At 40.3% G+C, this 14,167-nt stretch overlaps 1 protein-coding gene and 1 pseudogene across 1 annotated transcript; both read left to right on the top strand.

Annotated features, from left to right (window-relative positions):
- Positions 1-1,638: 1,638 nt before the first annotated feature.
- Positions 1,639-2,154, top strand: LOC148023151 (uncharacterized). The gene has a single exon (XM_087695328.1). The coding sequence runs from the start codon at positions 1,639-1,641 to the stop codon at positions 2,152-2,154; it is 516 nt and encodes a 171-aa protein (XP_087551454.1).
- A 9,188-nt stretch (positions 2,155-11,342) lies between these two features.
- On the top strand, positions 11,343-12,497 carry LOC148023152 (expansin-A2 pseudogene; annotated as a pseudogene).
- The last annotated feature ends 1,670 nt before the right edge of the window (positions 12,498-14,167 follow it).

The following is a 14,167-nucleotide window of genomic DNA, read 5'->3' on the forward strand; positions in this document are numbered from 1 at the left end:
CTTTGTATGTGGCATGCATGACACTCCTCAAGTAGGCTATCACTTCCCTCCCCTCAAAGTCATGCAAGATACCTCCAACATCAGTGATAGAGTAGTATATTTGTGGAGGCTCACCTCTCTCATTTTCCGGTGAGGGTGATCGAGAGCCACCATCTAGGCAACCCCCACAAAGCCCTCGACCTCCTCGTCCTCCCGCTCCACTCTCCCTCCTCCCTCGATGTGCACTACCCTCTACCTCACTCGATACACGTTCTTCTGTAGATGTACGTGCTTTGGCCGATCCATGTACCTCAGCTGATCCCTGTGTAGACAAAGATGTGATAGGTGTCCCACACATCACACTGAAAACCTCATCTGCAGTGGGAGGGCGACCAAGATAATTGGTCATCTCCCCCATGAATTGCTCCTTGTTGAATGGGGTGCTGGAGAATCCAGGATTCCACATCTACATAAGAAAAATCATATTACACTGTGTAGATAAAACATATTACATACAGCGTCTATACCTGCGTCTCTGTGCGCGTCTATACCTGTGTCTCTGTGGGCGTCTGTCAACACGTGTATCATCGCGTGTACACTGCAGAGCACACGCGCTCAAAGATGCACTCTCAGAGAAACATTTTTCGTGTCTATATCTGCGTCTACACTGAGATGTAGACGCGCTATCAGACGCGCTCGGTCGGTTGATTTTAGGCCGACGACCGCCATTGATGATTTACAAAATGCAATACATAATGGAATCACAAATCCTAAATACACAGACAGAGCAGAGAGAGGAAGAGAGAAACAAAGAGAGAGAGAGAGAGAGAGAGAGAGAGAGAGAGAGAGAGAGAGAGAGAGAAACTCACCTTGGGTGTTTGGTGTGGCGGGTGGTGGCGCTTCTTCCTTCTCCTTCTTCCTCTCCTTGGTAAGTTATCCTCCCTTGATGCTTGCTTGCTGCTTCTTCTTGTTCTCCTCTCTCTTGTTCTCTCTTTCTTCCTCTCCTTGGCTTTCCTTTTCCCTTCTTGTGTGTTTGAAATGAAAGAAGAGGTGAGTCATGAGGAGGTGAGGCATGAAGAGACTAGGTGATGCATGAAGAGACTGCATGTCGGCTAAACTCAAGCTTCAGAACCGCAAAAAACACAGGAAAGGAAAGGCGTAGTTTGAAAAGAAATGATTTAAGTATGATTTGAATTTTGACGTGTGCGTCTATTTTTGCGTGTATATGTGCGTCTATTGTTCAGGTAGACGCGATTATAGACGCGAAGATAGACGCGGAAATAGACATGGAATGAGAGAGGGAGAGGGAGAGGGAGAGGGGGAGAGAAGAAAACATAATATGGAAAGGAGAGAGAGGGGGAGGGAGAAGAAATGAGAGAAGGAGAGGAAGAGAGCCAAAGGAAATGAGAGAGGAAGAGGAGAGAGAAAAAAAGAGAGAATGAGAGGAGAGAGAAAAAGAGATAAGATGTTAAACATAATAGGCAAATAGAGCAAAAGAGGGTATGGCCCCTGCACGACATCCACATCTGTGCACAACATCAACCGCGACTGGCCCCTATAGCACGAGGCCTCCTCTGTGCCCTACTGCAAAACACAAACCAGATTGCCATCAAGACGATTGTTGCATGCACGCAATCGCTTCCTTGTGGAAGTACTTTCATGAGTGGTTTCAAGTTATATCTAGCAGAACAAGCTCCTTACAAAGGTCAATCCAAATCCAAGGCTCTTCCTCAAGGCCTTTCAATTGAGTCTCTCATCGTTGACTACCTCAAGAAAGTATCACAATTTATCTTGCATTACCTGAGGGACAGGTATGGTGGGCAATTGATGATGAAGGATATTCAATGGTGTCTTTCTGCGCCAGTAATATGGGCAGAAGCTGCCAAGCAAAAGATGAGGAAATGTGCTCAGGAAGCTGGTATGGTCAAGGGAGTGTCAAGCAGAACATGCTCAGAGGATGCTAGCCCTCATCTATTAAGAGTAGTTCTGGAGCCAGAGGCTGCATCTTTGCATTGTCTCCAAAATGCTAGATTCCTATCCATCAGAGAAGGAGAAAAGTTTGTTGTGGTTGATGTGGGCGGAGCCACTATTGATTTGCTGGTGGTTGAGGATTTGCAAAAATCTGAGGCTGATGCTGCAACGTTAGATGCAACCTTATTGTGGCTTAAAAACTAATGAATGATCTGCATTTTAATCATTATCCTTGGACCTAATGCCAGTCCGGTTGTCCAGATCACTTGTGAAATGGTCTTGATCCAAGTTGCTTATATTGTTAGCCCATGCCAGTACCCAAAAAGTGTCACCTGATTGATAGCTGTCTTTTTACAGACTCCTCTACCCTGTAGTGTTTTGACTTTGCATTGTAAGCCTTGTGTATTCCAATCTCCCTCCTTGTGTATTCCAACCTCCCATGCCAATGAGAGAGGGAGAGGAGAGAGAAAAAGGAATGAGAGAGGGCAAGGAAGGGAGAGGAATGAGAGAGAGAGGAGAGAGAAAAAAGAGAGAGAGAAGGAGAGGGAGAGGAGAGAGAAAAGGAAATGAGAGAGGAAGAGGAGAGAGAAAAAGGAATGAGAGAGAGAGGAGAGAGAAAAAGGAATGAGAGAGGGCAAGGGAGGGAGAGGAATGAGAGAGAGAGGAGAGAGAAAAAGAGAGAGGGAGGGAGAGAAATGAGAGGGAGAGGAGAGAGAAAAGGAAATGAGAGAGAGAGAGGAGAGAGAAAAAGAGAGAGCGATGAGGTAATTTGCTTATTGATTCAATGTGTATTCCTAATTCTATGGTTTTTATCATGCGCACACGTGCATACTCAAGAATCAATAGTCAATTTTAAAGCTAAATTGAATTTTCCATAATAAAAAGGAAGTATCTTTTATCATCTTCAAGTACGTAGAGAAATTATGAGATACATATTGCAATGCTTGCTACTAATTGTAAGGTTTCTGTCGCTTACCGCTAATTACTTATATCAGGCTTGTCAACTGGAGGAACTGCCATTTATTAGAGAGCAATGAAAACTTAATTATTAACTCGATATTTTTAATTCAATGATTCAATGTGTATTCTTAATTCTATGGTTTTTATCATGCGCACATGTGCATGCTCAAGAATCAATTTCAGGTGGTTAAATAAATATTAACTTTGGTTTTTTAGTTATTTGAATTGCTATTTTTAGGTGGTTAAATAATTGTGCTTCTGCTTGCACGTCTATATTGCATCTATTTGCGGGGATATATAGACGCAAAATTCACGTCTATTTACACTCACGTTTACACACACTTATAGACGCTGTGATAGATGCGCCCGACTTTGCGCGTCTGACATGCGCGTCTATGCCTCGTTTCTGTTGTAGTGTCTTGCCACAAACTATTTTTTTGGTGCTTGAAGGGAATCATGCAATCTTTGTATGTGGCATGCACGACACTCCTCAAGTAGGCTATCACTTCCCTCCCCTCAGAGTCATGCAAGATACCACCAGCATCAGTGACAGAGTAGTACATTTGTGGAGGCTCACCTCTCTCATTTTCTAGTGAGGGTGATCGAGAGCCACCTCCTAGGCAACCCCCACAAAGCCCTCGACCTCCTCATCCTTCCGTACGACTCTCCCTCCTCCCTCGATGGGCACTACCCTCTACCTCACTCGATGCATGTGCTTCTGTAGATGCACATGCTTCGGTTGATCCATGTACTTCAGCTGATCCCTGTGCATCAGCTGATCTGTGTGTATGCATAGTGCGTGGAGTACCTGTTAGTAGAGGTATGCCAAGGTTTTGTGTTTGTGCGGCAGTGCTAGGGAAATATGTGATAGGTGTCCCAGACATCACGCTGAAAACCTCCTCTGCAGTGGGAGGGCGACCAAGATAATTGGTCATCTCCCCCATGAATTGCTCCTTGTTTGGAAAGCCTCCAAAAAAGCTACTAACACCTCTAGAAAACTCTGCTAAGGTGTTGTTCATGCGTTCCAACTCAGGATCAGTGCTAAAAAATCCAGGATTCCACATCTAGACAAGAAAAATCATATTACCCTGTGTAGATAAAACATATTACATGCTACGTCTATATCTGCGTCTCTGTGTGCGTCTGTCAGCGTGTCTATTTCCGCATCTATACCTGCATCTACATTGTCGTCTAGACGCGCTAACAGACGCGCACAGTCGGACCATTTTTTTCAAACTTGGCTAAAAAACGCGCAAAAAAACCTCCATAGATGACAATCTATAGCATGTAGAGAGAGAGAGAGAGAGAGAGAGAGAGAGACAAATAGATAGAGAAAGAAAACAAGATTGAGAGAGAGAAGAAGAACTCACATTCTTTGCTTGTTCCGACGGGTGGCGGCTAGGTTGCAAGCTCCTTGTCCTCCTTCTCCCTTCCCTTGGTAAGTTGCTTGAATCTTCTTCTCTTCCTTGCTGTTTGGCTCTTGTTCTTTACTCTTTGGCTCTTCCTTCCTTCTGTCCTCTTTTTACTCTTATCTCCTTCCCTCATTGTCTTCATGAAGTGATAGATAAATAGACATGATTAGTGATGTCGAGCTCGAACTGCAGAAAACGCGCAAAAAAGGCGCAAAAAATGCAGGAAAGCATTGGTTTGAAAAGAAAGCCACAATTTTTTTAAATTTTTTAAATATTTGCGTAGCGCGTCTGTAAGCACGTGTAATTGCGCGTGTATATGCACAAATAATACTTATTATATGCACTGACAGATGCGCAGTAACAATTAAACTGATTAGATGCTAGCTTTTGGTTGTTTTTGGATCAACATGACATGACTTTCCTAGTCTTTCAATATCAAAATGTTTGCCTCCATGTTGTAAGTATCAATGCATGCATTTAGGGAATATGACATATATACCAAATGAAATCACATTTGTCCTTATGATCCAGGTGTAATTATGTTGTATATACATCCAATAATGCCCTATACATGCATACAATTATACATCAAATCATGCCCTATACATGCATACATGCCACATAGATGATTAGATGCACGCAAAGCAATCAAGACTGGCACCTTAAAGTCAATTGGCACATATGAGGTGACTTACTAGACCATCCCACTTGCAATTGCATGTAAGTATCAATAGGTGGATAAAGCACAAATGGTTTTTAGCTAGAGAGAGATAATGCAATGAAGGTATATACAAAAGAGATAGAGAAAGGCATATTATCCATCAATCAATCAAAGATATGTACATGAAGTGACTTGATATAGTAATTAGAGTATCGTCATTTTTAGGATGCTCCATTGACTTCTGCAAGTTCCCATAACCTTGAAGTAGATAGCTAGCCACACTATCCATGGAAGTAAAACTTGACCTCATCAAATTAACCAAGTTAATTTACTTATACATTTCATAGATAAGAGATTTGTAGTTGGCTTGTTGGTATTGCAAAGTATCCTTACAGTGATCTATTTTAGTCACCAACAAGTGGACACACTTGCTAAAGATTATGAAAAGAGGACATGTGCACATTGGCTACATGTGGTTCACCTTATCTAAAATTATATGTGAGCTATAAGTGCACCTTGACATGATTGGAATAGCTTGCACATGCACAAGCCAACTGATTTACATCAATCTACTCATGCTATGAATTGGCATGCATGTCTTGCTTTTGCTTTGATTGTATTGATTGTGATGTATATTCCTTGAGAATAATGATAATCAAGGGACTACCCTAAAAAGTGATGGTACTCCCTTGAATCACCGATTAAGCTTTGATCTATAAGTTTATGCATGGCTAGGTTAAGTGCACAACAAATGAGACATGCGAGTGTATTGATCAGTTCTCTCTCTCTCTCTCTATATATATATATATATATATGTATATATATATATATATATATATATATATATGTATATATATATATATTGCACATGCATAAGTCAATTTATTTGCATCATTCTACTCACGCTATGAATTGGCATGCATGTCGCTTTTGCTTTGATTGTATTGATTGTGCTGCATAGTTGTTGAGACTAATGAGATTCAAGGGACTACCCTAAAAAGTTAGGATACTCTCTTAAATCACCAACTAACCTTTGATCTATAAGTTTATGCATGGCTAGGTTAAGTGCACAACAGATGCGACATGTGCATGTATCGATCACTTCTCTCTCTCTCTCTCTCTCTCTCTCTCTCCCTCTCTGTCTCTCTCTATGTCTTTCCCTCCCTCCCTCCTTCCCTCTCTCTCTCTCTCTCTCTCTCTCTCTCTCTCTCTCTCTCTATTGCACATGCATAAGTCAACCTTTGATCTATAAGTTAGGCATGGCTAGGTTAAGTGCACAATAGATGCAACATGTGCATGTATCAATCACTTCTCTGATAATTATGTCGTATATACATCCAATCATGCCCTATCCAATCACATTTGTATAGGGAATGATTGGATGTATATAGGGCATGAAATCACATATATATAATTAGCTTTGAATGATTGGATGTATATTTGTAATACTCAGAAAGAACTAAAGTTGATAATGTATATCATGTCCTATACATGTATGCTCTATACATGTATATCATGTCGTATATACATGTATATCATGTCCTTATGATCCTATACATGTATATCATGTCCTTATGATCCAGGTGTAATTATTTCATATATGCATCCAATCATGCCCTATCCAATCACATTTTTATAGGACATGATTGGATGTATATAGGGCATGAAATCACATATATATAATTAGCTTTGAATGATTGGATGTATATTTGTAATACTCAGAAAGAAGTAAATTTGGTAATGTATTCAAACAAATACTAGCTGTTAAGAGGTTTGGTCATATTTAGGGACTTTATGAGAAATGAAAAATATGTGCGTTTATTTTCGCATCTATAGGCGCATTTATAAACGTGGATATATAGATGCGTTCTGTATACTAGCGTAAATAGACGTGTTGATATACGCGCTTATAAACGCGCCCGCTTTTTCGCATGTACAGTGCGCATCTATGAGATGCCTCAAGGGAGCCTTCATAAAGAAAAAGAAAAGAGATGTGCAACTATCTGGTTTGAAGTCTCACGATTGGCACAAAATGATTCAGGTAAGGATTTTCATAGCTATGAATATATTAATTACTGGACTAACTATCTAGACTAATTAACAATGTATGAATATTTACATACAGTTCATCCTTCCTACTAGCATATCCCATTGTGTTTCGAAAGATGTGCGTGATATCATTTACAAGATGAGTGAGCTCCCAAGGTATGTATACTTTATACTTATTTTTTAGTTTACATATTACGTATATCACGTAGTAAACCCGCTTGAATTTATGGATAAAACTAATCATCGTTCTCAATTGCATGTTGGTAGATTTGTGAGTTTGAAGAAAATCGATCCAAATACGTTGCAAGAGGCTCGAGTATTGTCCATTGAGGTGGTTTGTTTGGTGGAGGAAACTTTTCCTCACTCGATTTTGACTACTTAAGTACACTTCCTCGTACATCTGATTGATGAGATCGCAATTTGTGGGGTGGTTCATGCAAGGTGGATGTTTTTTCTAGAGTGCTTTATGAAAACCCTAAAAGATTTTGTAAGGCAAAATGCACGGCCCGAGGGAAGCATGGTTGAGAGTTGGTTAGTGCAATCATCCCTTGTACAAATCTCTGAATATCTTACTAAAGTGGATCCCTCTTTACCATGACTATGGAAAGATGATGAAGATTTGAGGATGACCTCTATAATACCTCAAGGAAAAGGAAGGAGCAAAGTGCTAATGAAAGAGGAACTTCGTAAGTTAAATGTATTTTGTGTGCTTAACAGTGAAGTAATGAGCAAATGGGTGACACTATATAAAGAAGCAAGGGCAAGAAGAGTAAGCGAAAGATAAGAATTTCGTACTAGACATGGACGTAATGTCCCATATCCAGAACATTTAAGTGTGCTTCCATGTCATATCGATATAGATTGGCTACATGAAGAAATGGAGAAGATGGAAAAAGAGGAGGCGATGGATATATCACAAGGGGAGTGAGAATACGCACAAGGTTGCTTATCAAAGGTGAGACATACTTATAATTAAATTATCTTTAGTTATATATAATATAGTAATTTCACATGTTTCATCTTTAACTAAATCATTAATATGATCTCAACAATGTACTACTAGTGCACATTGTTCAATGCTATTTTGTGTGAAGGCAAACATTTTAGAACTCAAAGTATAGATGATAAGAGAAATACCCAGGATTGTGGTATCCTTGCAAACTTCCAAGATACCAATGGCACCATGGAAGGTTATTGTGGCTTGATCCAAGATATTTTGAAGCTTAACTTTAGGTGATTTTTTATATATGTACTAGATATGAAGTGGTTTAAAGAAGTAGTAACAACGGGTGAGCATTGCACAATTAGACGTCATCCAAGTGGTTTTGTAGTGATTGACTCTACAAAATTTCACCAAGGCAAGAATGACACATTCATACTACCTCAACAATGCGAGCAGGTATATTAGAAGCTATTTATTTTCATATATATTACTTCTTGATACATTCTCAAAATACAATAAATATCTAAGTTGCTTATTTTTTATTTTTTAAATGCAGGTTGTGTATCACCCAATGGTAAACAATAACCGATGGTGGCATGTCATTCCCATATCTAATCGTTCAAAACCAATATATGGAAATGCTACCAACATAGAGATAGTTGATGACAATCCAACAATCAATGATGATGCACATGATGATGCCATGATCGATGATATACATGATGCAGTGCAAGATGATCCCCGCGAGGATGTTCAAGGAAGCGCAGAAGAGGATAACAATATGGTTGCAGATGATGATGAAGAAATTGAGCATAGCAATACATATGACAGCTGTGGGATAGACTTATTTGTTTCATTGCCTATTGGTAACATAGACCTAGAGGTAGCTAGTCTAGCAAGGGCCGATCTCATTGAAGATGAGATTGATCTTTCATTGTAACATATATAATTAGCTTTGAATGATTGGATGTACATTTGTAATACTCAGAAAGAAGTAAAGTTGGTAATGTATTCAAAAAAATACTAGCTGTTAAGATGTTTGGTCATATTTAGGGACTTTATGAGAAATGAAAAATATGTGCGTTTATTTTCGCATCTATAAGCGTGTTTAAAAACGCGGGTATATATACGTGTTCTATATACTAGCGTGAATAGACGCGCTAATAAACGTGCCTGCTATTTTGCGTGTACATTGCATGTCTATAGGGCCTTTCTCTTGTAGTGTTTCTTTTTTCTATGTAGGGAATGATTAAAAGTTCCTTGTGTCTCGCTCTCACTTTTGTTTTCTTTCACAAATGCTTTTGATAAATGTCGTACTCGGATTCTCGATGTTGTTTTCTCAGAGTGACAATGGAAATAGGGACGCTAATAGTGACGCTGATATGTTCCTTCATAACTGGCCATCATGGTTATCTCATTCCCTTGTAGTGTTGCTTCATTAGATAGCTTTTAAAAATCCATTGAGAAAGCATTCGTCTCGATAATTGATGGCCTAGCGCACCTGAGTGGACTTGATAAATTGGATAGTTTTTCAAAAATACTAAATAGAGATGTTTGTATATGACCCTACAATTCGATTGAATAGATAATTGGCTTAATATTGTTTTAAGAGGGCAGGTGCGATACTATGATGTATGGGCAAGGGCTTGATATTCTACTCCCCCTTCCTTCTCACTCTCATTGAACCAAGTGCGGTGTTAGTCAATTGTCACCCTTTCTTGGTTGCAAAGTGAATCTTTTGGGGCAAGCATTGGATTGGTATTATGAGTTAATAGTCCTATGTTTCCTTTGTGAAGTAGAACCACAATTGCCATGCCCATATAAGTTCATTATTTCTTGAGGGGGAGACTTGATGGTGCTATGTGTGCACTCAAATTTTGGTTCACTATTAAAGGAGATGTATCAAGAAGGCATCTCAGAAAGAAGTGGGAGAGAATGTATCAAGATAAACAATAAATAACATATATTATAACAACAAAGTGTATAGAGCAACTCTTGAGGGCATGTGCAATATAAGGGTCATTTTAATATGAAAAAGGACACGTCCAAACAACGTTAAAGTTTAAGAATGATTAATCAAATTTCAAAATGGATAATAATATACAAATTTAAAACCTATAATTACAATAGGATGATAATTCACATAAAAACTTGTTAATGGAACATACATTTGAAACAAATATGCACACATACACGACAACAATAAGAATAAAACATTTTCAACAATACGAGATGTGTACTCACTTGAAAGCATAAAATATACATTAGTCTCTCAATCTCACTCTTATACATACAAACACACATGTATATACTATCTCTCTATCTCTCTCTCATATATATCAACTCCATAATAAAATGTACAAACATACATAGTAATAATTCACATAAAAATTGAATGACAAAAGACACATGTAAAAGAAAATGTACATACATACACAACAACAATAACAACACATTTCCAAAAACATAGGATGTGTACGTCTCACTCACTTGCAAGAATAAGATTCATTGATCCAACACAATTGGAACTAACCAAGGGTGAACAATTGCGCGCAAGAGCATTGGGCTTTTGTGTGTCTGTGTACACCCTTTTTCTTAAATATTCTAAAATAAACTTTTTTCTAAAAAAGAAAGACACATTTAACACTAAGTGAGCCCATATATATTTAATATTAAATGGAGAACTGAATTGAAGTTAGCACTCGGTAATTTTGCTAGGACCTGCACCACCTTACCACCGCTCCATAGGCAATGCCAATAATCATATCATAACGTCTAATTGAGATATTGTATCAGCCATGCGTAAACTAAGCTCTGTGTTTAGCACCTCTTCTAACTATATTGTTGCTTCCTCCTTTCTCCTTTAAGCGTGGAGATTTCCGGCAGACATGGGCCGACCGTGCCAGTTTACTATTGTGATCAATATGGGAATTTGCGGACTTTCGCGAATCCGGATAAGGTGATATATCACAGCAATATGGGAATTTGCGGACTTTCGCGATTCCGGATGAAGTGATATAAAGCTTATGAAGCACTGATCACGGCAGCTGATCCAGCACGCAATTCGTCATCCCGCAGTCAATCATCCATCACCATCAATATAGAATATACCATGTGCGCGGGAGTACGCCTGATCAGTCGACGGTAGTATAAGAAGTATTCTGCGTTTTTTGTTTCGGTTTATAAGTTCCACGTGGTCTTTGTCTTGCTGCGCAGGGAGCTGACTGATCGCCCGAGGCGAAGACTAAGATCGATGACGCTCTCGCCTGTACATTCGTTACTTCTCGAATTGCTCTTCTTGTCGTTATTAAGGCCGGGCAACTCTATCGGCGCACCGCTGCCTGGCATACTAGATCAAGCTCATGAGGACGCGGGACCCTGGCAGGAAGGGCACGCCACATTCTATGGAGGGTCGGACGGATCGGGCACCATGGGTATAAACTATCTCATCGACAGTTGATTTAAGTAGAATAGTATTGTCGTGGTCATGACCGCGGAGCCGTTCGCTAGCTCATGTAGAACAAGTATTCATTTACGAGCATTCATGCATGCCTGTGTACCTGCGACGCAAATACGTATTCGCAGGGTGATGGAATTGTCTGTGGCTTAATATATATAACGATTGTGCGTATGCACGTATAACGTGCACACGTTTTGTTGTCAATTCTCATGTATCTGTGCAGGGGGAGCCTGTGGCTACGGGGACCTGCACAAGCAAGGTTACGCGCTGGACACAGCAGCGCTAAGCACTGCGATGTTCAACGGCGGTGACAGCTGCGGGGCGTGTTTTGAGCTCGTCTGCCACAATGATCCGCAGTGGTGCCTGCCAGGTCGCCCACGTCTGTTCGTAACGGCCACCAACTTGTGCCCGCCCAATTATGCCCTTGCCAACGATAACGGCGGCTGGTGCAACCCCCCGCTCCATCACTTCGATCTCTCACAGCCGGCCTTCGAGAAGATAGCTCGGTACAAGGCAGGGATCGTACCCGTTCAGTATAGGAGGTACGGACTTTCTGATGAGAATATGCTATAAAGTACTTCTTATACCAGCTGCATGCTGCGTTATCGATAACATAATTTCCTGTTAAAGTCCAGCCGCCACCAGGAAATTTTGGAATATACATAAGGCAGCCAATTAATTATGATCATTTCAATTATCTGGAATACTCGCATGTCCATCAGTTTGTATTGTATCGTCTGTATCTGCTGCAGAGTGCCGTGCGTCCGCCAAGGAGGCGTCAGGTTCACCATCAATGGCAACCCCTACTTCAACCTGGTCCTGCTCACGAACGTGGCTGGCAGCGGGAACGTGGTGGGCGTCTCCGTCAAGGGCGATCGTAGCGGCTGGATACCCATGACCAGGAACTGGGGCCAGAACTGGCAGTGCAACACGGTCCTCACCGGCCAATCCCTGTCCTTCCGCGTCACCATCGAAGACGGCAGGTCCCTCGTCTTCCAGGATGTCGTCCCTAGCAGCTGGCAGTTCGGCCAGACCTTCCACGGCTCAGAACAGTTCCATTGAAGCGTGCATGCAGCGGCTTGCCGGCCGCACCGTGCACTATGCGGCTTCGTTAGGTTATTAATAAAGGCCGGCAGCACATTCATCCAAATTCTCAATTTATGACACACTGGCGGCAGCGCATAGATCAATGTCCGGTGAAATCATCGGATGTCAAGACTTTCATATTATGGTTGTGTAGGACGATTATTATGTTACAGTTAATAAGCCACCGGCAGTCTATTAAGCTGGTTAGCATTTAGCATTTGATTGTCATGAAGCGAAGCTGCCAACCATTTTTAATCGTAACGAAGGAGTGTAAGAATCTCTAGCCGGCTGGCAGTGGAGACATTCATTTCTATGTGTAATTGCCGGTGTTCATCTTTATCAATACGAGAGCTTCTCAACCGTTTGGCTCCACTCTAAAACATGTTACTATGGCCAAGCGAGTAAGAATCGTGTTCAACGTGTAAGGATTCAATAGTGAGTAAGGTACCCCACATGGTGACCCTTGCTGTACTAGAACAAGTCGTGGTCTTGGTCCTCACTCCTTCGTTCCAATTTACCTTTTCATACGAGGAACGCCTCTACAATAAATAAAATCTCACGAAATATGGCTTTCTCTCTAGCTAGTAAATATCGATTTCTTTAATAGTGCTAATTATATATTAACAACATTTTATATACTCTGGATTAAAGTCAATTCGCATTTTACAAATGGATCTCGCTACATTTGATATGCTAAAAATTGGCCACTCACACCCATCATTGCTTGCTTGAGTTGGATTAGTCACATGAACACAAGACAAAGCATCTCGATGGCCCTTTATAGATAAGTCGAGGTGGCACCATGTAATAACAATTAGCATTGACATCCTTCTTCTTTAGGAGACTATATGCGTTCTTAATAAAAATTAGTTTTCAAAACATTACAACTTTGTTTAAAACACATCTATGAGCATCAAATTTGTGAAAAATAGAAACCAATACCACATCTATATATCCATTTCTAAACATATAATATACAACCAGTCATGAAATATTAACTTTTATTCTTATCGTATGGAGATAAATTGTAGCTTTACACTATCTAGAATTTTTTATTTAATGATCCATTCTCCTTGTGAAACCTATGACAAAACTCTTGGTTTTGGAATGTGAAGGAGAAGAGGCTCTCATGCACGCACGAGGGTGAAGAATAGGGTGTCAAATGCATGCATAGTTTGTACCTACTTAATCTGATACCATCGACCACATCTATAGCCCTTCTGCCCAGCAAGTTCTATTTGCATGCATGTAGCCAGAGAAAAATAGTGCTGAGGATTAGTAGACTCATATGGTAGTAACTCTGAGAACTCATGTTGATTCAATGGAACTAGATTATGCCTGAGTTGTTTAGGCGCATGAGATCAACTATAAGATTGAGAACCAACTACCACTACAAGGGCACGAAGACGTATCTATGATAATTTCTAATGAAAATAAGCAGTGTCGCTGAAAGCATCACAAAAACCATCGCAATTTACGTTGCTATTTGTGTTGCTATTAGAGAAAGTGAAGGGTTTCCTCTTCAAGCCCTTGAGGTAAGTGCATTGTTTCTTCTCTCTTTGTTTTTGTATTTTTTCTCTTCTCTTTATCATCTTGTTTGTGAAGAGATGCATTGAGAGAGAGAGAGAGAGAGAGAGACAAAGAGA

The sequence above is a fragment of the Lygodium microphyllum genome, chromosome 16, assembly GCF_053477565.2.
Source record: "Lygodium microphyllum isolate KBCC chromosome 16, Lygodium_microphyllum_v1.1.10, whole genome shotgun sequence".
NCBI lineage: Eukaryota > Viridiplantae > Streptophyta > Polypodiopsida > Schizaeales > Lygodiaceae > Lygodium > Lygodium microphyllum.

Bases quoted from the DNA above. Each gene is read 5' to 3' on its own strand.
- LOC148023151 (XM_087695328.1), top strand. From the start codon at position 1,639: ATGAGTGGTTTCAAGTTATATCTAGCAGAACAAGCTCCTTACAAAGGT.